This window comes from Camellia sinensis, chromosome 1 (assembly GCF_055761805.1).
Source record: "Camellia sinensis isolate YWXY chromosome 1, ASM5576180v1, whole genome shotgun sequence".
Lineage (NCBI taxonomy): Eukaryota > Viridiplantae > Streptophyta > Magnoliopsida > Ericales > Theaceae > Camellia > Camellia sinensis.
The window spans coordinates 215,415,253-215,436,217 of NC_138961.1; the positions used below are offsets into that span (position 1 = coordinate 215,415,253).

Below are 20,965 nucleotides of genomic sequence, written 5' to 3' on the forward strand. Positions count from 1 at the left end.
GAAAGTCAAGGAGGAAAGGATGATAATTTACCACCAAACCTTGGACTTGTTAATTCCTCGGTTTGAGAAGCTAAATTTCACCCACCTCGTAAGAGAGAACAACAGGTTTGCAGATTCACTAGCAACTCTATCTTCCATGATAGACATCCCGTCTGGAGTCCGGATGCGTCCAGTCATTATCGATCAAAAGTTTGCGCCAGCATACGAGTCGATTTCCGCCATAGATGAGGCTCAAGACGGCAACCCCTGGTACTACGACATCTGGAACTTCTTGGAAAAGGAGACGTATCCACTAGGGGCAAATGCCAAGGATAAGAGGGCCATCAGAAGAATGGCTGCTCAGTTTATCATCTGCGGGGGTAAGCTGTACAAAAGGGGTCATCTGGGAATGCATAAGCTCTGTGTAGAAGCTGAAGAGTCGAAGCGCCTGATGGAGGCCATCCATGGAGGGGAGTGCGTTGCACATATGAATGGAGTAATGCTGGCTAGAAAGATCCTCAGACAGGGCTGCTACTGGTCAACCATGGAGGAGGATTGTATTAGTTTTGTTCGGCGCTGCCACAAGTGTCAAATTCATGCAAACCGCATGAACATCCCACCGTCAAAGCTGTACAACATGACTTCGCCATGGCCTTTTTCAGTTTGGGGAATTGATGTGATCGGAGCTGTTGCCCCGAAGGGGTCAAACGGGCATGAGTTTATCCTGGTAGCGATAGATTATTTCACAAAGTGGGTCGAGGCCCAATCATACGCGGTGTTGAAGGCGTCGCACGTCGCAAAGTTCATCAGAAACAACATCATCTGTCGCTACGGGGTGCCAAACGAGATAATTTCATAAAATGGTTCCCACTTCAAGAAGGAAGTGATAGACTTGTTGGAAAAATACAATGTGGCTTTCCATAAGTCATCTACATACCGGCCGCAGACCAACGGAGCGGTCGAGGCCGCCAACAAGAATATCAAGCATATACTGCAGAAGATGGTGGGAACCTACCGGGATTGGCCAGACAAGCTGCCATTTGCTCTGTGGGGCTACAGGACTTCAATCAGAACTTTTACTGGAGCGACTCCGTATTCATTGGTCTATGGAATGGAGGCTGTTCTACCCATCGAGATTGAGGTTCCGTCGTTACGAGTATTGGCTGAGTGCCAAATAGCCGAAGCAGATTGGCAGCCGAGCAGATTTGAAGAACTCATGCTCTTTGATGAAAGAAGACTGAAAGCACTGTACCACATCCAAGGCTATCAACGCAGAATTGCCCGGGCTTTCAACAAGAAGGTTAAGTCCAGGAATCTGAAAGAAGGAGATTTGGTGCTCAAAGACAACCGAGCTCCCATCCACGACCCAAGGGGCAAGTTCAAACCCAATTAGACTGGTCCTTACATCATCAAAGCTATCTGGTCAGGTGGAGCTGTGGTTCTGATGGATCTAGATGGCTTGGAGTTCTCACAACCGATCAATATGGACAAGTTGAAGAAATATTACCCTTGAGAGGCTCGCTAGGCCGAAAACCCGAAAGGGCGACCTAGGCAAAAGTCAGAGCACAAAAAAATTAGAAAACATAAAAACTGAGCTCGCAAGGTTAAAAACCCGCAAAGGGCGGCCTTGGCAAAAGTTAGAGCGCAAAAGGAGAGTGAAAATACTCGAGTGAACCTCTGCCTGAACTACGTAAGGCTTGATTCCCATCTTTGGGATACGTAGGCAGCTTCACATTGAAGTTCAGCCATAAACTTTTCCCCGATCAACTCTGCCCATTTTGATCATCTCAGTCATCTTTATCCATCAGCATTTATCGCGATCTCCGGTACAGTGCTGTTCAGACTAGGGGCAACTTTCCGTTGCCGCGACGGTGCAAAGTTACTCAGACTAGGGGCAACTTTCCATTGCCATGAAGTGCCGCATTGCTCTTCAGACTAGGGGCAACTTTCCAGTTGCAGGGATCTGGGGTTGTGCATCTCAGTGACAGATCTTCGGCGTGTCCAGTTCTGATCCACATCGAAAATAGTTTTGAAAAGTTTTAATAAAAGTCGACTTTGTTCAAATTAATCTTTTTATGACTAAGACCATTTTTTGGACCAAAGCGGAAAATTTTCAGTACCACAACCTTCAATTTCATTGATTTCAAAACAGAGTTCTCCTGCTCTTGCATACAATCGAGGTTTCTTTTTTATTACATTCATAAAGAAAACTTGAAAATACTAATAAAGCAATAAATTTGGGGCATAGTTGAGTCAAGTATCTCTGCGTCCCCTCCCAGAGCTGGACGAAGCATCTGATGCCAAGCTAGGCCCAACCTGCGCCTCCTCGTTGAGCCAATCTAAGCACTCGTCGGACAAAGTGCAACTAAAAGTGGAAGCAGGAGCCAGGAGCTCTCTAGTCCTCCATGCTGTGGCATATCGGGCAAGCTGTGCACCTCGGACCGGGAAAGCAGCTAGGTACTCAATCCCCTCCGGTGGGCAGATCTAATCGTGACCAAACTGGTGCAGGAACCGGAACGGAAAATAGAATACGCAGTGGGTTAGACCAATCAATTGGATCCCAATCAGCCGGGACATACTATAGCTCATTGCCGGGAGGTTGAGCCAAGGACAACGCCAAGCAATGCGGTCTGCGGACAAATTGCACATCCAATCAAACCACCACCTTTCGTCAAGAGCATTGACTAGGCGCTGCCGAAAGAAGTAGCCTCGAGCTGAATAGGCCGGGCAAGAGTCCACAACCTGCAACTTGTCCATTAACCATACCTGGGGGAGGGATGGAAAATGAGAGAATAAAGAACAGAGAGATGTATGATGAGAGAAAAGTAAGACAAGGATTTTGTGAGAAAAACCGAGCCTGAGGGTTGAGTGATGTGAGCAAATATATATGTAAGGTTGGGTGGGAAACATTACCTGCAGCAGCAGTGGACTCCCAGCAAACCTAGTCGCCTCCCAGCGATAGACAGAATCTAAACCCATCAGCGTCTCGGCCAAGGTCATAGCGATGCAGCTCTTTCCCTCTCTCAAGCCTTGGGCAACTTCAATCAGGCGAATGCTAGCTCCGCCGAAGCCCGAGGAAAGCAGAAAGTGAGACAACAAACACAAGCAGAGGGCGTGTTGCCGGAAACCCTGCCAATAATGGTTGCCGCGGTCACCGGCGTCGGAAAAACGATGGATCAAGCTGAGGATGTCTAGTTCCCCACTGCAGATCAGAGATCGAGCATCATGCGCCGTGAGCCCACACATCCGCCCTAAAGCCTGGGCATGGCCAAAACGGAGCTGGGGCAAGATCACTTCAGAGCATTCAGACTCCATCAAAACCTGAAAATCTTCGAAAGTGGGACATACCTCTTGGCCGCCGAAGCTAAAAACGTGCGTCAGTGGGTTCCAGAACCTTGCCGCGGCATGGAGAAAAGGGAGATGTAGCGGAGTATGGCTCAGCGTGAATAGTGCATTCAAACCGAAACCCCGGAAGTTCAGCTTTTCCGAGCCATCTAGAGAAGGGATCCAAGATGTGAGATTTTCCGCAAGAAACGCCTCCATCTTTGTGTAAAACTAAGATGAAATTAATGTTCCTGAAGTTGAGGCTTTTATAGAGGGAAAAACACTATTCACGGGAACACGTGTCAAAAAACTAGGTGGCTACAGGAATAAGTGGCCGGCCGGCCACCTTTTCTGGCTGGCCGGCCATTTGCTTTTTACAAAACAGGCCGGCCGGCTCCCCCTCTCCATAAAATTGGCTGGCCGGTTCCCAAAGGTGGCCGGCAATGCTGTAGTGTATCTCCTTGGCCCTGTTTTACCCTTCGAGGGAAAGTTCCAAGCATTTCCATGCAACGGGAGAGTCAAAGGCCTTCATTTCCCTCTGTTTCGGATGTGTTCCGGTGCTCAGATCGTCCGAAGTACACTCTGTTGTTGCTGAGTTTTGTTTATCGAGTTGTTGTTTTGATTATCGAGTTGTTGTCTTGCTTATCAAGTTGTTTGTCGAGCGGATGTGTTTCGTGTTTTCGAGTCATTGCTCTCTGATTAAACAATCTTTGTTTAAGTCTTGTTTATTTATGTTGTCAACACTGTGGTATTTTTGCTTATTGAGTTGTAAACTTCCTAAGGTTCTGTTATATCTTAGTAAGTTGAGTTGCTTAGTTTGTTGCGTCGGTTCACTACCTGACTTGGTGATTACACAATGCACATTCCCATTCAATTTCATTTTTATGCGAAACAAAATGATGCGATACGATGCTAAAAGTTTAAAATACAAACACCTTTTCAAAAGCTGTTTCATTCCATCATGTTTTACAATGAACAAAGGTACAAGTTTTACAAAAAATAAAACTACCTAACAATGTGCAAAGTGCTACAAACTACTAGCAAAAAGATAAATGAAACAGGAAACAGGCTACATCTATGCTCTCAAGAGCAGTAATAAGAGGCCCTCTTCGTCCTCTTCTGCGGAACAGACTCTCCGCCACCATCACCATCGCCATCGTCATCCGAATCGGAGCTGTCATCCTCCGGATCCCCCTCAGCCTCGTCTCCACTCCCGGAACCAAGGCCAGAGCCTCCCTCCTCAGCAGATGTCTCTGGCTGACGGTCGGTAGCCTCCTCCTCCTCCTCATCATCCTCCTCCTCCTCCTCCTCATCAGGCTCCGCCTCTATAACGGGAGCCCTGCGTCTGCGGACAGGCCCTCCTCGAGCTCCTCGAAAAGGCCTAGATGGCCCAGCTCCTCGGAAAGGCCGGGATGTCCCAGCCCCCTGAAAAGGCCCGGATGACCCAACTCCGTGAAATGGCCCAGATGGCCCAGCTCCCCAAGGAGGCCCAGGTGGCCTGGCCTGCGGCTGACCGGACCATGAAGGCATCTGAAAATAAAGAGTTCAATTCAAATACATCAGTCCAAATATATACATCAGATGCAGATACAAGCAAAGACTACGTGAAGTGGGTGCATGTAAATACAGTGTACAAGTAGGGTGTGTGTCAGATGTTCTCTACACAAGTAGTCTATCGATGCAGTAGAAATCAGCATGTTATCAGAAGAATGATAAAGGCCAGAAAACAGAAGGGTACCTGAATGCCCGCGATAGAAAACTGTGCCTCCCTCCGCAGGACCATGCCCTCGAGTGTGGCCACCAGTCCAACCACCTCCTCCATGTACCCTCGCGATGGCTGCAAATATGAGCTCATAATCATCAGTGAATGAAAGAATGTCTACACGTCTGAATGATGAATAAAAAATAGTAGAGCATACCAGCGGTGAGTCAGGATCAATGGCGTATCGATCACTGGGCATCGGAGGCTCTAGCGGGATCGGAGTCGGAGAGATAGCCCCATACTGCCACGCCATCAACTCAGTTGGCATATCTGGCCATCCAGGATGAGGATAAGTCGGCGGAATCGGAGGAACCGGTCTACCCCCACCTGTAGATGTACCAGCCCCGCTGGTGGAAGGGGCGTCTGCAGCCCGAGCCCGGGCCTGGCCCGAGGATGACATACCGGCAGACCTCATCATCGGGGTGCGAGCTTCCGTCAATGGACGCATCAAATATGTGTGACGGTAAGTGGCGTAGTCCCCCTCCTCAAGATATAGTAAAACATCACTACCCAGCATGGCGCCGACTACCTCCGAGAAAGAGAGCCTGTCAGCAGTCCGCATACTGACTGGGGGTACTGCGGGAGGATCCTGAGAAAGATACCCCCATACCTGACGCAGAAAGCGTTCCCCAGAAACCATGCCCTGCCAACCGGCCCTTCGAGCAGGACCCTATACTGGGAGGTGCCCGATCCTCCGGTATACTGAAATCGGAGACCATCACCCAGGGGCGCCCAGGGCTGCCATGTGATCTACGGATGATAAATGCATAAACCAATCAGAAATCGGGAATATAAAGAGCAAATCAAAGATGAAAATGAAAGGAACTGAAAGTTCTGAAGTACCTCCGACTGTCGCACAGTGTCAAAATACTGTCGCAAGTAAAGGAGAGACTCTCAGCGTCTCGGCCGGTGCGGGCCCTCGAATACCAATGAATATGGGGTCATGGGAGGCCCTGTCACCTCCAACTCTGGGCCTAATGCCCGGAAGTATACGTATACCCATAACTGAGAAAAGCAGTGCGGAATATAAATACAAAATGCTGAGGGCAAAATACAGGCTGCAAAGCGCGCCGTGTGTGCAATGGACAAGTAATGAGGAGCAGAAATGTAAATCAAGGGGACAGAAAATACCTCCCAGACTCTCCAGTAGCCGCAAAGTAAATCTCCCTGCCCGCGGGATGTCCCGCTCATATAGCAATAAAGGGTAGCCAGGCCGGCGCCACCCCAGTCATATCTACTGACCTGTGATAGGTCAACCAGAGCGCTCAGCAGATATAACCCGACTGTGTTCACTCTATCGGCGAACAGGGTAGTCCCGAAGAGGAACATAAGGAAACCACGGGCGTACTGCTCCGTCTCCTCAGGAGTCTCGGGCACCATCTCCGCCCGCCGAAAGTGGGAAGAGAACCAAGTGTATCGGACTCTCCCAGAAACCCTGTCAACAGGCGGGTGAGCCCCCAATAGATACATCCAAGCGGCCTCCCACTCGCCCATGTCCTCATCATAAGGGATGGACCAACCTCCTGTGTCCAGACCGGTCAGTACAGCAAAGTCCAGAAGCGTCATGGTCATGTCTCCAGTGGCACAGAAATGAAAGGAGTTGGTGGTGTCCCACCATCTCTCTAACAAGGCTGCCATCAGTGCCCTCCTGGCAGGACAACGTGATAATCCAGCGCAAAAGGTCCCGAATCTTGCCAAGTCCACTAAATCCCGGACGGCCTCCCGAAGCTCAACGTACCAGTTCCTCGCGGCGGTGGAGCCATATCCCCGTACACCGCGAGAACCAACCTGCGTTCAGAATGAAAACATGTCTCAGTATAAAAATGAATGAGCTGTGTGCCAATAAAATGAATGGGTTGTGTGCCAATGAAATGAAGGGGCTGTGTGCTAATGGAATGCGTGAGCTGTGTGTTCAAAGTGTGATGTATAAGCCGTCAGAAAATTTGAAGTTTGGGCTGCGTGTTCAACTTTCAATCAGTGTGGGCTGCGTGTTCACTATTCTAATCTGGGCTGTCTGTTTAGAAAATTTGAAGTTTGGGCTGCGTGTTCAACTATCAATCAGTGTGGGTTGCGTGTTCACTATTTAATCTGGGTTGCGTGTTCAAAAAATTTGAAGTTTGGGCTGCGTGTTCAACTTTCAATCAGTGTGGGTTGCGTGTTCACTATTTAATCTGGGCTGCGTGTTCAGAAAATTTGAAGTTTGGGCTGCGTGTTCAACATTCAATCAGTGTGGGCTGCGTGTTTACTATTCTAATCTGGGCTGTGTGTTCAGAAAATTTGAAGTTTGGGCTGCGTGTTCAACTTTCAATCAGTGTGGGCTGCGTGTTCACTATTCTAATCTGGGCTGTGTGTTCAGAAAATTTGAAGTTTGGGCTGCGTGTTAAACTTTCAATCAGTGTGGGCTGCGTGTTCACTATTTAATCTAGGCTGCGTGTTCAGAAAATTTGAAGTTGGGGCTGCGTATTCAACTATCAATCAGTGTGGGCTGCGTGTTCACTATTTAATCTGGGCTGCGTGTTCAGAAAATTTGAAGTTTGGGCTGCGTGTTCAACTTTCAATCACTGTGGGTTGCGTGTTCACTATTTAATCTGGGCTGCGTGTTCAGAAAATTTGAAGTTCGGGCTGCGTGTTCAACTAGCAATCAGTGTGGGCTGCGTGTTCACTATTTAATCTGGGCTGCGTGTTCAGAAAATTTGAAGTTTGGGTTGCGTGTTCAACTTTCAATCAGTGTGGGCTGCGTGTTCACTATTTAATCTGGGCTGCGTGTTCAGAAAATTTAAAGTTTGGGCTGCGTGTTCAACTATCAATCAGTGTGGGCTGCGTGTTCACTATTTAATCTGGGCTGCGTGTTCAGAAAATTTGAAGTTTGGTCTGCGTGTTCAACTTTCAATCAGTGTGGGCTGCGTGTTCACTATTCTAATCTGGGCTGGGTGTTCAGAAAATTTGAAGTTTGGGCTGCGTGTTCAACTTTCAATCAGTGTGGGCTGCGTGTTCACTATTCTAATCTGGGCTGCGTGTTCAGAAAATTTGAAGTTTGGGCTGCATGTTCAACTTTCAATCAGTGTGGGCTGCGTGTTCACTATTCTAATCTGGGCTGCGTGTTCAGAAAATTTGAAGTTTGGGCTGCGTGTTCAACTTTCAATCAGTGTGGGCTGCGTGTTCACTATTTAATCTGGGCTGCGTGTTCAGAAAATTTAAAGTTTGGGCTGCGTGTTCAACTTTCAATCAGTGTGGGCTGCGTGTTCACTATTCTAATCTGGGCAGTGTGTTTAGAAAATTTAAAGTGAGGGCTGTGTGTTCACTTTCGAATTCGGGCTGTGTGTTCGACAAATCAGTGTTTGAGCCGTGTGTTCACCTCTTAAACTAATGTGTACTGTGCGTTCGCAATTAATTAATGAGCCGAGTGTTCAGAAATTCAAGTGTTTAAACTACATGTTCAGGATGCAAGCAAAGTACTATGTCATAAGCTAAACTGCGTGTTCAAGCATGGCAAAGGTGCGAAATGTACGAAAAATGCAGAAAATGAAGTAAATACCTCTCGGGCCTCATGAGAGAGGTGATGCTCTGGCTCTCGGAGAAGCAGATCCCCAGGTGCTCGCTCGTCAAAGTCAGTGAAATGACGGAAAATGGCACGAGGAAGGACATGTACCGGCGGAGCGTACCTCCCGGGAATAAAAGGCCGGACCCTCGGGGGTAGAGTCATGGGATCAAAATCGTCCCCGGCAACCGGAAAGCCTCCACCATGAGGAGAATGACCCGCCATTTTCAGAAAATCTGCAAAAGGAGCAAAAATGAGCGAAAATGAGCCAAAATATGAAAAAGTCAACAAAAGTCAACTCTCGGGAAATGAAAAAGTCAACAAAAGTCAACTCCCGAGAAAATCTTCCAAATATTGATACAAACTCACCTCAAGTGGCGAAAATGAGAAAAGAAGCTCCGAAACCAAAATTTAATCAGTTCAAAGTGCTTGAAACTGAATATTTTTCTGAAAACAACTTGCGTGGGGCGTTGGAAAACGCGGATGGAACTCAGATCTGGAGAAGAAAGTGGTGTAGGAGGCAGGAGAAGAGAAGATCTCGGCTGCATTTATAGGCTCCAAGTCTTGGGATGAAGGAGCATAAAGAAAGGAGGTGAAAGGACCAAAATGCCCTCGGATTTGGGCATATGGCCGGCCGGCCACCTTTTCTAGCCGGCCAGCCATTTCCTTTTTGGAAAACAGGCCGGCCAGCCATTTCCTTTTTGGAAAACCAGCCGGCCACCTCCTATCCCTCATAAAACTGGCCGGCCATGTCCCCCACAGGCTCACCTAGCTCCCTGCAAATTTTGAGGAAGATTGGAGTTCCCGGGACCTGAAAAAGTTCAAGAAAAGTACACTTTCGGTCGCGCAATTGCTCCGCCGGAACTTCAGCTTCAAGTTCTGACATGTGTCTCATCATTATTCATCAAAATCAAGATGTATCCTTTTGAATATGTTGTAGTCTTTCCAGGGAATCGAATCGAAGGCCGTCATCAAAGTCGCCTTCGCCGAAACACGCGTTCCCTTGCTCGTCATTTCATGACAAACGGACACCCTGATTTATGCTCGTTTTGCACTATCATGCACATAATTCGCATTTTCATGAGCATACTTGCATTGTTATGCACATTTCTTAATATTGCCATACCTCTGTGTTTGAGCATGCGTTGTCACGCATGTTCCACTCTTGCATTGCGATGCATTCACTCATCGGCACTACGTGTGTCAAACTTTCAGAATCACATTAAATATATGTTGGTAGCATATTGTACTTGTTGAAATTTCTCTCTTTTGCAGGCACGATATTGTATGTACGGTTCATTTGAGGCTGGTGCGACCAGACGAATCGCGCAGGTATCGTATCTTCTCCGTGTGAGACGTGGCGGGGATTGAATAATCCTCCGCATTCTTAACTGCATGAAATGTAGTTGTTGCTTTGCATTCTTGCTTAAAACTGTTGCATCTATTTGCGAATACTTACTTCATTACAACTTGCTGCATCTACACGATCATTGAGTTACCTTCGGCTTCCTGCATTGTCAGTTGCATTTTGCCCCACCTCTCTGTTTATCTTGTATGTCTGTCTAAGTCTTCGGCCTTGTCAAAAATGGGTCGTCTCTGGGCTTTGACATTCACTCCCGTCACTTATGACTTCCGAGTTCTGTCAAAGAGGGGCAACTGTAGACACCCCATTTTTGACCGACCTTAAGACTCAGACGTCGCCAGTTGAGCACTTGGTGATATTGCATGTTGTGCTTGTTCAGAAGTCTCAGAGTCGCGGCTGCGAGCCCTGCCTCCGGACTTCCGAACCCTCTTCTGTGCCTTGCCTCGGTTTGCGATCCAGACTCAGTTTTCTCAATTTCTTTCCCTGAGGGGAGGGAGAGGTCCCGTAGACCATCTCTCAATGTCCGTAGGCTACACTTCGTGGCCGTAGGCCATTTTGCCCATTTCGGAGTCCGGTTTCTGATTTTTCGGAATCGTTGGCCGTGTGCCTCGGTTCGGGACCGCCTAACCATCTCCGTTTGCCCCGGTTTTTGGCATACTTCCTATTTACTCCCTTTTGAAGGACACTGGGGTCTGAGGAACCCACTTCGTGGCCGAATGCCACTTTCGGTGCTTAACGGCTCATTTTCGGGATCCCGAACTGCGTGTTTTGGTCCCCGAGCATTCGTTTTGCATCGGTTTTCGTTCATTTTTGGCAGGTACCTCTGTTTTATCACCGGGAAGGCCGTAGAAGGGTGGGAGGCCAGTAATTATTGCAGTAACCAGTTATATATCCTCCGACGCCCTCTGACGCCCGTTTTTCACACTTCCGGGCTAATGTTGAACACCTTGGGGCTACTTTCTTGAACTTTGAACCACATATCTGTGATGTACACACTTGGGAGGATCCTAGAAGTTGGTGGCCAGCCAGTAATGTTTCCTGACCCTTTTGAACCCCTCCTTCCGTGCTAATGTTGAACAACCTGGGCCCTTTTTCTTCAACTTTGAACCACATATCTGTGATGTACACACTTGGGAGGACCTTAAAAAGTGGTGGCCGGCCACTATTTCAACTTGACCGTTTTGACCCCTAGCCGGCCGGCTAGGTGGAGTGGCCGGCCGGCCACCTGGAGCTCCAAAAAGGGGCCGGCCATGTTCCTTGCAACATCAACTTTACAGCTGTATATCTGTTTCCCCCAGAAAATATCCCAATCCGGGGGATATTTTGTGGGGGAAAACTTGCCTATTTTCCCCCACCTTTTGCCCCTCCTTTACTCCTTTTTTTTTGTCCATATAATCAGCTGGCAACATTGCATACAAGGGTTAGAAAATTTGCTCCTCAAGCTTGAATACAAAACTCCCTCTCCATCTCCCTCATTTCCTTGAAAACCTTCAAGTTCTACACTACCATTTCTTCTACACCACCAAGCTCTACCACCACCACTCCATTCCAGCAGCAAGAGGAGGAATTCCAGCAGCTAAGAGGCAACAAATTTGGTCCAAGAAGCAACAAAAGAATTGGTCTTCAAGGGTGAGTTACAATTTCCCCTTTTTGGCCCATTTCTTGTATCTTTTGCAAGCCATACATGCTTATTGTTTTGAGCTCCGACCAAAACTGAAAAGGTCATTTTTTTGAGCTCATTTTCATGTCTGATTAAGGGCTCAACCCTGTTTGAGCCCTCCATCTTGCACTTTCTTCAATACCCTCTTTGTATGTCAATATTTTGCATGCTTTTTCTAACCTAAGTGTGATCTATTTTGGGAGTTTCTCATGAACTGTTATTTTGAGCCTCTCTTCAACATTGAAGAAGGGTTCATCTTTGTTTGGGACCTCCATGTACCACTTGTCTTTATATCCATCTTTGGTCCCCTATTCTTGTATGACTTGGCAGCCTATCTTGGTTCCATTTTTGGTCATTTTACAGAGCTAGAAAAGTTCCTATTTTGGCCCATTATTCATGTTTCATTAAGGGCCTTTCATGTTTTGAGGCATATTTTATACACTTCATGTTATATCTCTCTTTTAATCCCCATTTTTGCATGATTTGTTAGCCTATCTTGCTTCTGTTTTTGGACATTTTACAGAACTGGAAATAGTCTTATTTTGGCCCATTCTTCATGTTTCATTAAGGGTCTTTGGCTGTTTGATGAATTTTTTGTATACTTTGTGTTTTAATCTCTTTTGGCCCCTATCTTGCATGGCATTTTGAGCATGTTTATATACTGTTTTGGGGTTTTTACAGTTCTGTAAATATGCATATTTTTGGTCCCTCTTCAATGTTATAGAAGGGAATTTTTCAGTTTGGGCTGTGCATATACCACTTGCCTCTTTGGCCACCTTTTGGCCCCTTTTCTTGCATAAGAGCTTAGCCATATCTATATTTGTTTTTAGGGTTTTTACAGTTCTGTAAATGTGCTTATTTTGGGCCCCTCTTCAATGTTGTTGAAGGGCCCTAACCTATTTGGAGTTAGCAGCTGTGAGTTGCTTCATAATCTCATGTTTAGGGCCATTTTTGCATGCCATTGTTGCCCTATCCTTGCTTGCTGTTTGGCCATGATTTGTACTGTAAAAATGCTTATTTTGAGGCTGCCTTGCTTCTGTCTTTTCATCTCGTGTACCAATTATGCATGCTTTGTATAGCTGTAAGCCATTTCACGTACTTAATCTTCCATTTCGGGAGAAATTCCATGCATCGGCTGTGTTTTCGCCTCATTTCGGGGCTGTTTTCCCCACATTTTAGTGCTGAAATTCCATTAGCATGTTTGCATATCATTTTCCATGCATTTGCATAGCGTATGCCATTGCCTCGGTTTGCGTGCCTATGTGCACGCATTTCGAGGCACTTCATTTTCATTCATCGGCCTCTTATGTGAGTGTGGCTGAGGCTCTCTCATGTTAGCATAAGTCCATGTTGCATTCTATATGCCATTTTTGCCATATTGCATTGCATATACCATTGCCTCGGTTTGCGTGCCCGTGTGCACGCATTTCGAGGCACTTCATTTTCATCCATCGGCCTCTTATGTGACTGTGGCTGAGGCTCTCTCATGTGAGTATAAGTCCATGTTGCATTCTATATGCCATTTCCATGCCATTGCATTGTGAATGTCATTGCCTCGGTTTGCGTGCCCGTGTGCACACATTTTAAGGTATCTCTTTTTTACAGCATAGTGCATACTAGGTTGTATCTTAGATCGCATTCTGTCATTTTCTCGGTTTGCGTGCTCGTGTGCACGCATTTCGAGGCATGTCATTCCATAGCATTGTGTATGTTAGGATTGTATCTTAGTTGCATTTCATGCATGTCATGGATATTGCATCGTCTTCGGAATAGGAGTTAGCCCGGGCACGGGAAACGAGGTGCATTTCGTACTCCGAGTGACGGAATGTGTCTCAATTCCAAGTCACCGACACTCCGGATCATCCATGATGGAGTTAGGTCTTGTTGTGTTTTCATGTGCATTCATCCTATATTGAATTGTGCAATTCGACTCCTCGGCCATCATGCCTCGGTATGCGTGATTGGTGGCACGAGGATCGAGGCATGCATATATTTGTGAAAATACATTGCTATGCCCCTTTCCTGCTCTCTGTTGCAGCAAAATGAAGAATCAGCAAACTTCCGGAGCTCGGCACGTTTTCCAAGAATAACTGCTAAACAGAGGCTAATTGGGGCATCCCGGTGGATTTCTGCGCAAGACAACCCGGACATGCATCATCCATCAGAAGCAAGGCAGTCCCTGGCTTGCATGCCAGTTTTATTTACTTTCTTAGTTAATTTGTTAATAAATTAGGAATTTGTATATTATTCGGACTGTAATATTCTTTTATTCGGGACTGTATATTTATTTGGACCCTCTGCGTGAGGGCACAACTGTAATAAGTGTGCGTGTGTGTGTTGTATGTCTTCCAACCCCACGTCTTTCTCCCTTTTATTTACCTGCTTATGATGGTTAGATTAGGGCATGTTTAAATTAGCATACAGTATGACAGCATGTTTGCATCATTCATCTGTATTGCATGCACCGGGCTCGGCACATCATACTAACTGCATTTGTATTTCAATTCCAAATTGAATACATGTTAGTTGTAGCATTTCATATGCCATGTTTAGAATAGCCGAGCCTGCTATATTTGCATCTTTGCATATGATGCGTTAGGCATTTCTGTATACCTTAGGATCATGCATGATTTCTAATGTAGTTTCTATTTTGGCTTGGAGTACTCGGTAAGTTTTATGCTTTAGCATCCTTGCATGCGTGTGAGTGACTGCCATGAATAGCATGCTTACTATGAGGCTATATGCTTATGTGATATAACTTCCTGAATGCCTGTGGGTGAAGGTTGGGTTATTTGGATTGGAACAAATCATTGACTGTGAGTTTTAAGCCCACTAGATAGTGGCAAAATCATGTTTTCTAAGCCCACCCGAGGGTGGCAAATCCACGTCTTAGCCTACTTGCGGGTAGCACCATCAAACCACTTTCAAATAAACAAACATGAAATGTTTTGTTCCAATTCAGGCGACCCAGTCTATACTTATATGTTGTGTGCATCACATAGTAACCTAGGCTAATAACCGAAATAAGAACACACAAAGTTTTCAAAAATAGATATCATGGTTAGTAGAGGCCGATCTTCGATCGGGCGAGCGGGGGTGCTCACAAAGTGACCTTCCCCAATCGTACCCAAGTTCCCGAGCCGAGGCAACTTTGGTGATGACGGACACGTGGCCTTGGGTACCGAGTCAGGGTTTCCTAAATTTCCCATAAAAAAACATTTAGGTGGCGACTCTATATCTGGCAAAGCAGTCCATGTTTGGCACTTCTTTCAAAAAATCTGTTTTTCTCAAAACGATTTGTCGGATTTGGACTCTTTGGTTCAGACTTAGAACCGTGAGTACGAAATCGAGTCCGAGCTGTAGCGAGGTCCCCCGCGGGCTTGTTACAGTTTCTGGCGACTCTACTGGGGATTTAGAGGACTTGACTCGAACTCATGATATCTGTTTTTGATTACACTTGTGTGTTTCTTTGCATTGCATTTGCATTGGTGCGCCTAGGACACCGTGTTTGCCATCTGCTATTCCTGAACGGTTTGCCGGAGGCTTGTCTTGTCAAGGCATGACCATAAGGCTGACCGGTTGTGGGCTCTGCCAGTATGGGAACACAAACCCCGGTTTTACCGGGGCACCCTCTTTGACCATTCGACCTAGTGCATATTCGGATCCATAGTGACCATTCCAAACTAGGACAGGTTGCTTACCCGTTTATAGGTTGTTTGAAACCGCTGTGTGCGTAGTGAAACCCTAACTCCTGACAAAATAGGACAGGGAATCCCTACCCCAACATAGGGGTGTTTTGGCTCTCACTTATCTGTTATGTGCTTTAGAGTGCGTCTCTACAGGAATGCATGTATCAGTATACGAGTTTGGGCATCAGGCCTGCGGGCATCAGTTCAGTATTGTCAAGTATCAGGCCTGCGGGCATCAGTTCAGTATATAAGTTTGGGCATCAGGCCTGCAGGCATCAATTCAGTATTATGGGTATCAGGCCTGCGGGCATCAGCCAGTATTTGAGAATTAGCTATCTGCGGGTATCAGATTCTGTTTTAGGGGACAGTGATACAGGGATAATAATCAGTGTTTGAGGACAGTGTGTATTCAGCTTATTGACTGTGTGTTGTTATGCCCGGCTGTGGGTCATGCATTTTATTTTAAGCTGTTATGCTGTCCGTTTATCTGTTTGTTTATTTCCTTTTCGCTTTGTTTATCTTTTGCTAGGTCAGTTCTAGCATAATTGCTTCCAACCCAGCAGGCATTCCCCAAGCACTTTGGACACGAGGTCGTCGACTCAATCGATCTGAGGATCTAATCGACGGACAGCCAGTGTTCCATTCTCTACCCCCTGTTACCAAAAGAAAGCTGAAAAAGCGCAGTGTGTCAGAACAGAGGTTGTCAGAGCAGTGGGTTACTTCATCAGAGGACTATAGGACTGAGGTCTCAATTACTGCTGTACAAATAGACATACCAGTTAGACAGATGGATCAGCAAAATACATCAGGGATGGAGGCTCTAATGCGCCAGATGCAGGAGAGCATGAGACAGATGCATGATGATGCAGCCCGACAAACGGAGTTCTCCAAACAGCAGGCCGCGATTATGGCCCAACAGGCCGAACTAATCACCAGACTGCAACAGCAGAATGCGGCATCTGCTTCACACCAAATTCCTCCTCCGGCAGGGGCTCCATTACCTGAGCAAACACCTACTGTTCAGAACGCTCCGCCAAACACCCAGAACGCCATGCCAAATCTCCAAAACTTACAAGAGGACACGAATCTTCCAACGGGGCCAGCTCCGCCCCCGCTTCCGCCACGACTATCCAAGGTCCATACACCCAACCACCCGGACTCTCCCTTCGAGTTCGAGGTTGATCATACAGCTCTGAAATTGAGCAAACTTGAGAAGCTCTTCAAGAAATCCCAAGGGGTCAAGGCTATCCCGGATATCGAGGATGGATATACCGACGTGGCCGTAACATTGTCCGATAGGTTCAAAATGCCTCAAATTGACCGCTTTGACAGGTCCGGGGACCCCATGGTCCATCTCCGACTGTTCTCAGACATCTTGCGGCCAATGGGCCTAACGCGACCACAGAAGCTTTCACTATTCGGCCGAACCCTGTCGGGTGTGGCCGCCCATTGGTACGCAAAGTTAGAGGACGAAGTGAAGAAGAATTGGGATGAAATGGCTGAGGCCTTTGTCGCGCAATATTCGTACAACACTCAGATCGAGATTACGACTCGTGATCTCGAAACGACAAGGCAAGAGCCCAAGGAAACTTTCTCGGACTTTGTAATCCGATGGAGGGCAAAGGCGTCAATGATGACTCTAAGGCCCACAGATAAGGACCAAATCCGGATGATTGTGCGCAATCACCACCCAAAGTTGATGCAGAGAATGATTGTAATCCCCTTTCCTACTTTCTCAGATTTACACGAGATGGGGGTGCAAATCGAAGATGCAATGAAACAAGGTCTGTTTGACCACGACAGGGAACAACCGAGGAGGACTTTCAACCGTAACAACAATGCGGGCCCGAGTGGCGCTGCAAATACAAGAGCCTCGGAAGTCAGTATGGTCACCACCACTCCCCCTCCCCCTCCAAGGCCCATGGCTGCCACACCCTTCTCTGGCGCGTCCGGAAGCAACACACAAACCAACAGATTCCAACCGCGAGGCCAAAGAACCTTTACACCCTTATACATGCCCCTGACCAAAGTTCTGGGAATATTGATCAGGAAAAAGCATTTGAAACCCCTGGAGCCCAAGCCACAACCGAGTCCACTCCCTCCCTCTTATGACCCAGCAAAATACTGTGTGTATCACCAACAACACGGTCACGACACCGACCGTTGTTACAGATTGCGTCATGAGATCCAGGATCTTATTGACAAGCAGGTGATCGCGCCTCCCGACAGACCCAATGTCACGACCAATCCTCTTCCAACACATAACCAAGCTCCTCCTCCCAATAGAATCAACTTTATCCAAACTGGGGTCGCATCTTACGATCCTAGTATCTATATCACCCCATCCCACCTACCCAAGCCGGAGGTGTTCCTCCCCGACTGCACTAACTCTTTGTGCATGGTGGGCATCTCCATAACCCAACCAGAGCCAACGGTGGTGACTACCAAAGATGGGACAGGACAGAATTCAGGAGAGAATCAGATTGTTGCATCTAGGGATGAACAGAGTTTTGCTGGGGCAGCCTACAATCCGAGCAAGTACATCTCATCAACAAGCCAGAATGGGCTGGGTATAGAACTGCCAGAGACAAGAGAACTGTGTGTAATCCAGGGAGATGGATTCAGGCAAGGGGCAGATGATTTGACAGCTATAGAGGAGGACTTTGCCGACTTGCAATTTTTCGATGACCAGGAACCAGGGGATGCATCAATCAACTGGTTCGACTATGAAGAAACGGCAGAGGCCACTGGGTGGCTCGAGGATCAACCAGATGGAGTGGGGGAAGCCCAACCAGAACAGAGCCCGGTAGGGGCAGGAGTATCAGCTGTGGCCGGAATGGCCGGAAGTCAAGTTGTATCGCCGGAGAGCGCCGGTGTTAAGAATTTTGCTCAAGACTTGGGCATTATGGATACAGGAATTGTTGAACAACCAGCTGTACTGACGCAGCTGGAACAAGAAAAGTTTGAGGAGGCTGAGAGAATTAGGAAAGCTAAAGGCCCTGAGGGGACTGAAAGTGCTGTGTGCACGAAGATAGAGAATGTTGCGAGCATGTGGACAGGGAGTACTGCGAGTGCAACTAAACCGGAGCCAGACAGGTGTCTGTTGGCTGCCGACGGAATGTGGTGGGAAGACGATGACTTATGTCTTGCCCACACGGATGAAGACTGGGGAAATAATCAACCGAATGACACTTGGTACCTCGATGAGGTTGACCATATGACAAGAAGTGGGTGGTACTTCAAACCCCCACACCTGGACCAACCCGAGGCATCCGGGAAAGATAGAGAAGCGGAGAAACAGAAGGAGAAGCAGATTGAAGAGGAAGCTGTGCTGAAACAGTTAAAAAAGATACAAGCAGACATCTCCATCTGGGGACTGCTGATGGCATCACGAGTACATAGGGAAGCTGTCCTGTCTGCTATGGACAAGTCCAAACTCTCCATAGACACCACGCCTGAACAGCTGGTTGGGCTGGTTTTTCCAGGAGGAGGTTCCCCGGCATTAACCTTTTCGGACAAGGAACTACCGCCTGAGGGCACAAATCATTACAAACCTCTCTATATTTCTGTGGAATGTAGAGATAAGTGGATACCGGTGGTACTTGTTGATACCGGGTCTGCGATTAATGTCTGCCCGACCAGAACGGCATATGCAATCGGGTTGAAGCCCGTAGACTTCGTCCCAACTACCCAAGTGATCAGAGCATACGACAATACTAGCAGAGAAGTGATGGGGACTGTTAAAATTCAAACCAAGGTTGGTCTAGGACAACACAGCATTGAATTTCATATCTTGGACGTTCCGGCAACCTTTAACCTACTTTTGGGGCGACCGTGGTTGCACCAGGTCAAGGCAGTCTCTTCCACTCTACATCAGATGCTAAAGTACCCTCACGGGAAAGGGGTAGCGATCGTTTTTGGGAATTCATCAATCCATCCGCCGCCGGAAGTGTCCACACCTGTCTTGGAGATCAAGCACGGCACGGAGGATGTGTTTTTATCGGGGTTCACTTTGGCCGAGGCTCAAGTGGTGCAGAATGTCATGGCTGTGAATGAGGGTATGTACGTCAGTGCTCAATCTGTCTACCTCATGAACAAGCTACAACATATCCCCGGAATGGGATTAGGAAGAAGCGGCCGGAAGGGCGTCGCGGTATCGGCCGAAGTGCCACACAACCCTCACACCTTTGGATTGGGTTATCTGCCCACCAAAGAGGACTGGGTGAGGAAAGGGAAAGAAATGGCCAGAAGGGCCAAAGCAAAGAAGGCTGGGAAGCCATTTGAGTTAATGCATAGGCCCATCTGGGGCACCCTAAACGGACGCTTCGTCCGGGAGGGAGAGGACTTTCCATTTTGCGGCTTCCCAGAACCATGGCTGAACGCGGAGAGGAAGCGCGTGCCTGGTTTCGAAATCTTCTTCGACTTACAATTATCTGGGGATGACGTTGCCGAAGCGCAGACTGACCCACCAACTGAGGTTGAGCAGTGTGAAGCAGTAGATTCTGGGAGCACCGAGCTTGAAATGGGGGTAGCACTGGCTTGTCTACTTTCAGATCCTCCGATCGACCAAGAGTGCTTGGGGGATAACTCTATGATTGGGGATGAAATAGCTGTGGGCTTTCCAGCGCCGATCTTGGATGCATCTATCGCACCTTCTCTCATCTGGCAATATGAAGAAGGCTTTTTATGTAGCAGCTCCGGGTCAGGTAGTGAGCCGGAATCTGATTCCACCGAATCTTGTGCGTCGGAATCAGGTTCCAGCTCGACTGAGTCTGAGTCCGGTATTCCTGGGGGTGATAACCCGGATGCCACAGTCCTGTCTAGGTCGTCATTTTCATTTTCTTTTGAGTCTGTTGTAACAGAGGAATCTGACGGCTTGGAAATATTTAATGAGAACGATGTGGATGTGGTTTCTGAGTATTTCTCTGTGCCTTTAATTTATTGCTTAAATCAGGATTTTCAAAATTTTGATGAAAACAACGAGGAAGAAATTCCTCCGATTTTGCAACGGTTAATTGATCAAGAGCAGGAAAGATTTGTTAAACCATTAATGGATGAAATCACTACTGTGAATGTTGGTACTGAGAAGGACCCGCGGCTGGTCCAGATCGGGTCCACGTTGTCTCCGGAGGAACGCGAGCGCTTAGTCGCTTTATTAAAAGATTTCAAAGATGTTTTCGCGTGGTCCTACGAAGACATGCCTGGAATCGATCCTGAGATTGTACAGCACCGGATCCCTCTTGATCTCGAGGCCCGCCCTGTCAAACAGAAACTCAGAAGGATCCGCCCGGACTGGGCTCTCAAAATTAAGGAAGAAGTCACCAAGCAAATTGACGCAGGGTTCCTGCTGGTGTCCGAATACCCAACTTGGTTGGCCAACATTGTTCCGGTGCCAAAGAAGGATGGCAGAATTAGGGTCTGTGTAGACTTCAGAGATTTGAACAGGGCCTGTCCGAAGGACGACTTTCCCTTGCCACACATTGATGAGTTGGTGGATTTCACGGCAGGGCACGCCTTGCTTTCATTTATGGATGGTTTCTCAGGCTATAATCAGATAGTAATGGCACCCGAAGACCGGGAGAAGACTGCATTCACTACCCCGTGGGGTACATATTGTTATAGAGTGATGCCATTCGGGTTGAAGAATGCT

At 47.4% G+C, this 20,965-nt stretch overlaps 1 protein-coding gene across 1 annotated transcript; it reads right to left on the reverse strand.

Annotated features, from left to right (window-relative positions):
* Positions 1–3,545: 3,545 nt before the first annotated feature.
* Positions 3,546–5,480, reverse strand: LOC145822453 (uncharacterized). The gene is made up of 4 exons (XM_082919513.1): positions 5,223–5,480; positions 5,042–5,140; positions 4,576–4,833; positions 3,546–3,554 (listed from the first exon to the last, which is right to left on the reverse strand). Exons 1-4 carry the CDS (start codon positions 5,478–5,480, stop codon positions 3,546–3,548), a joined length of 624 nt encoding a protein of 207 aa, XP_082775639.1.
* Positions 5,481–20,965: the final 15,485 nt, after the last annotated feature.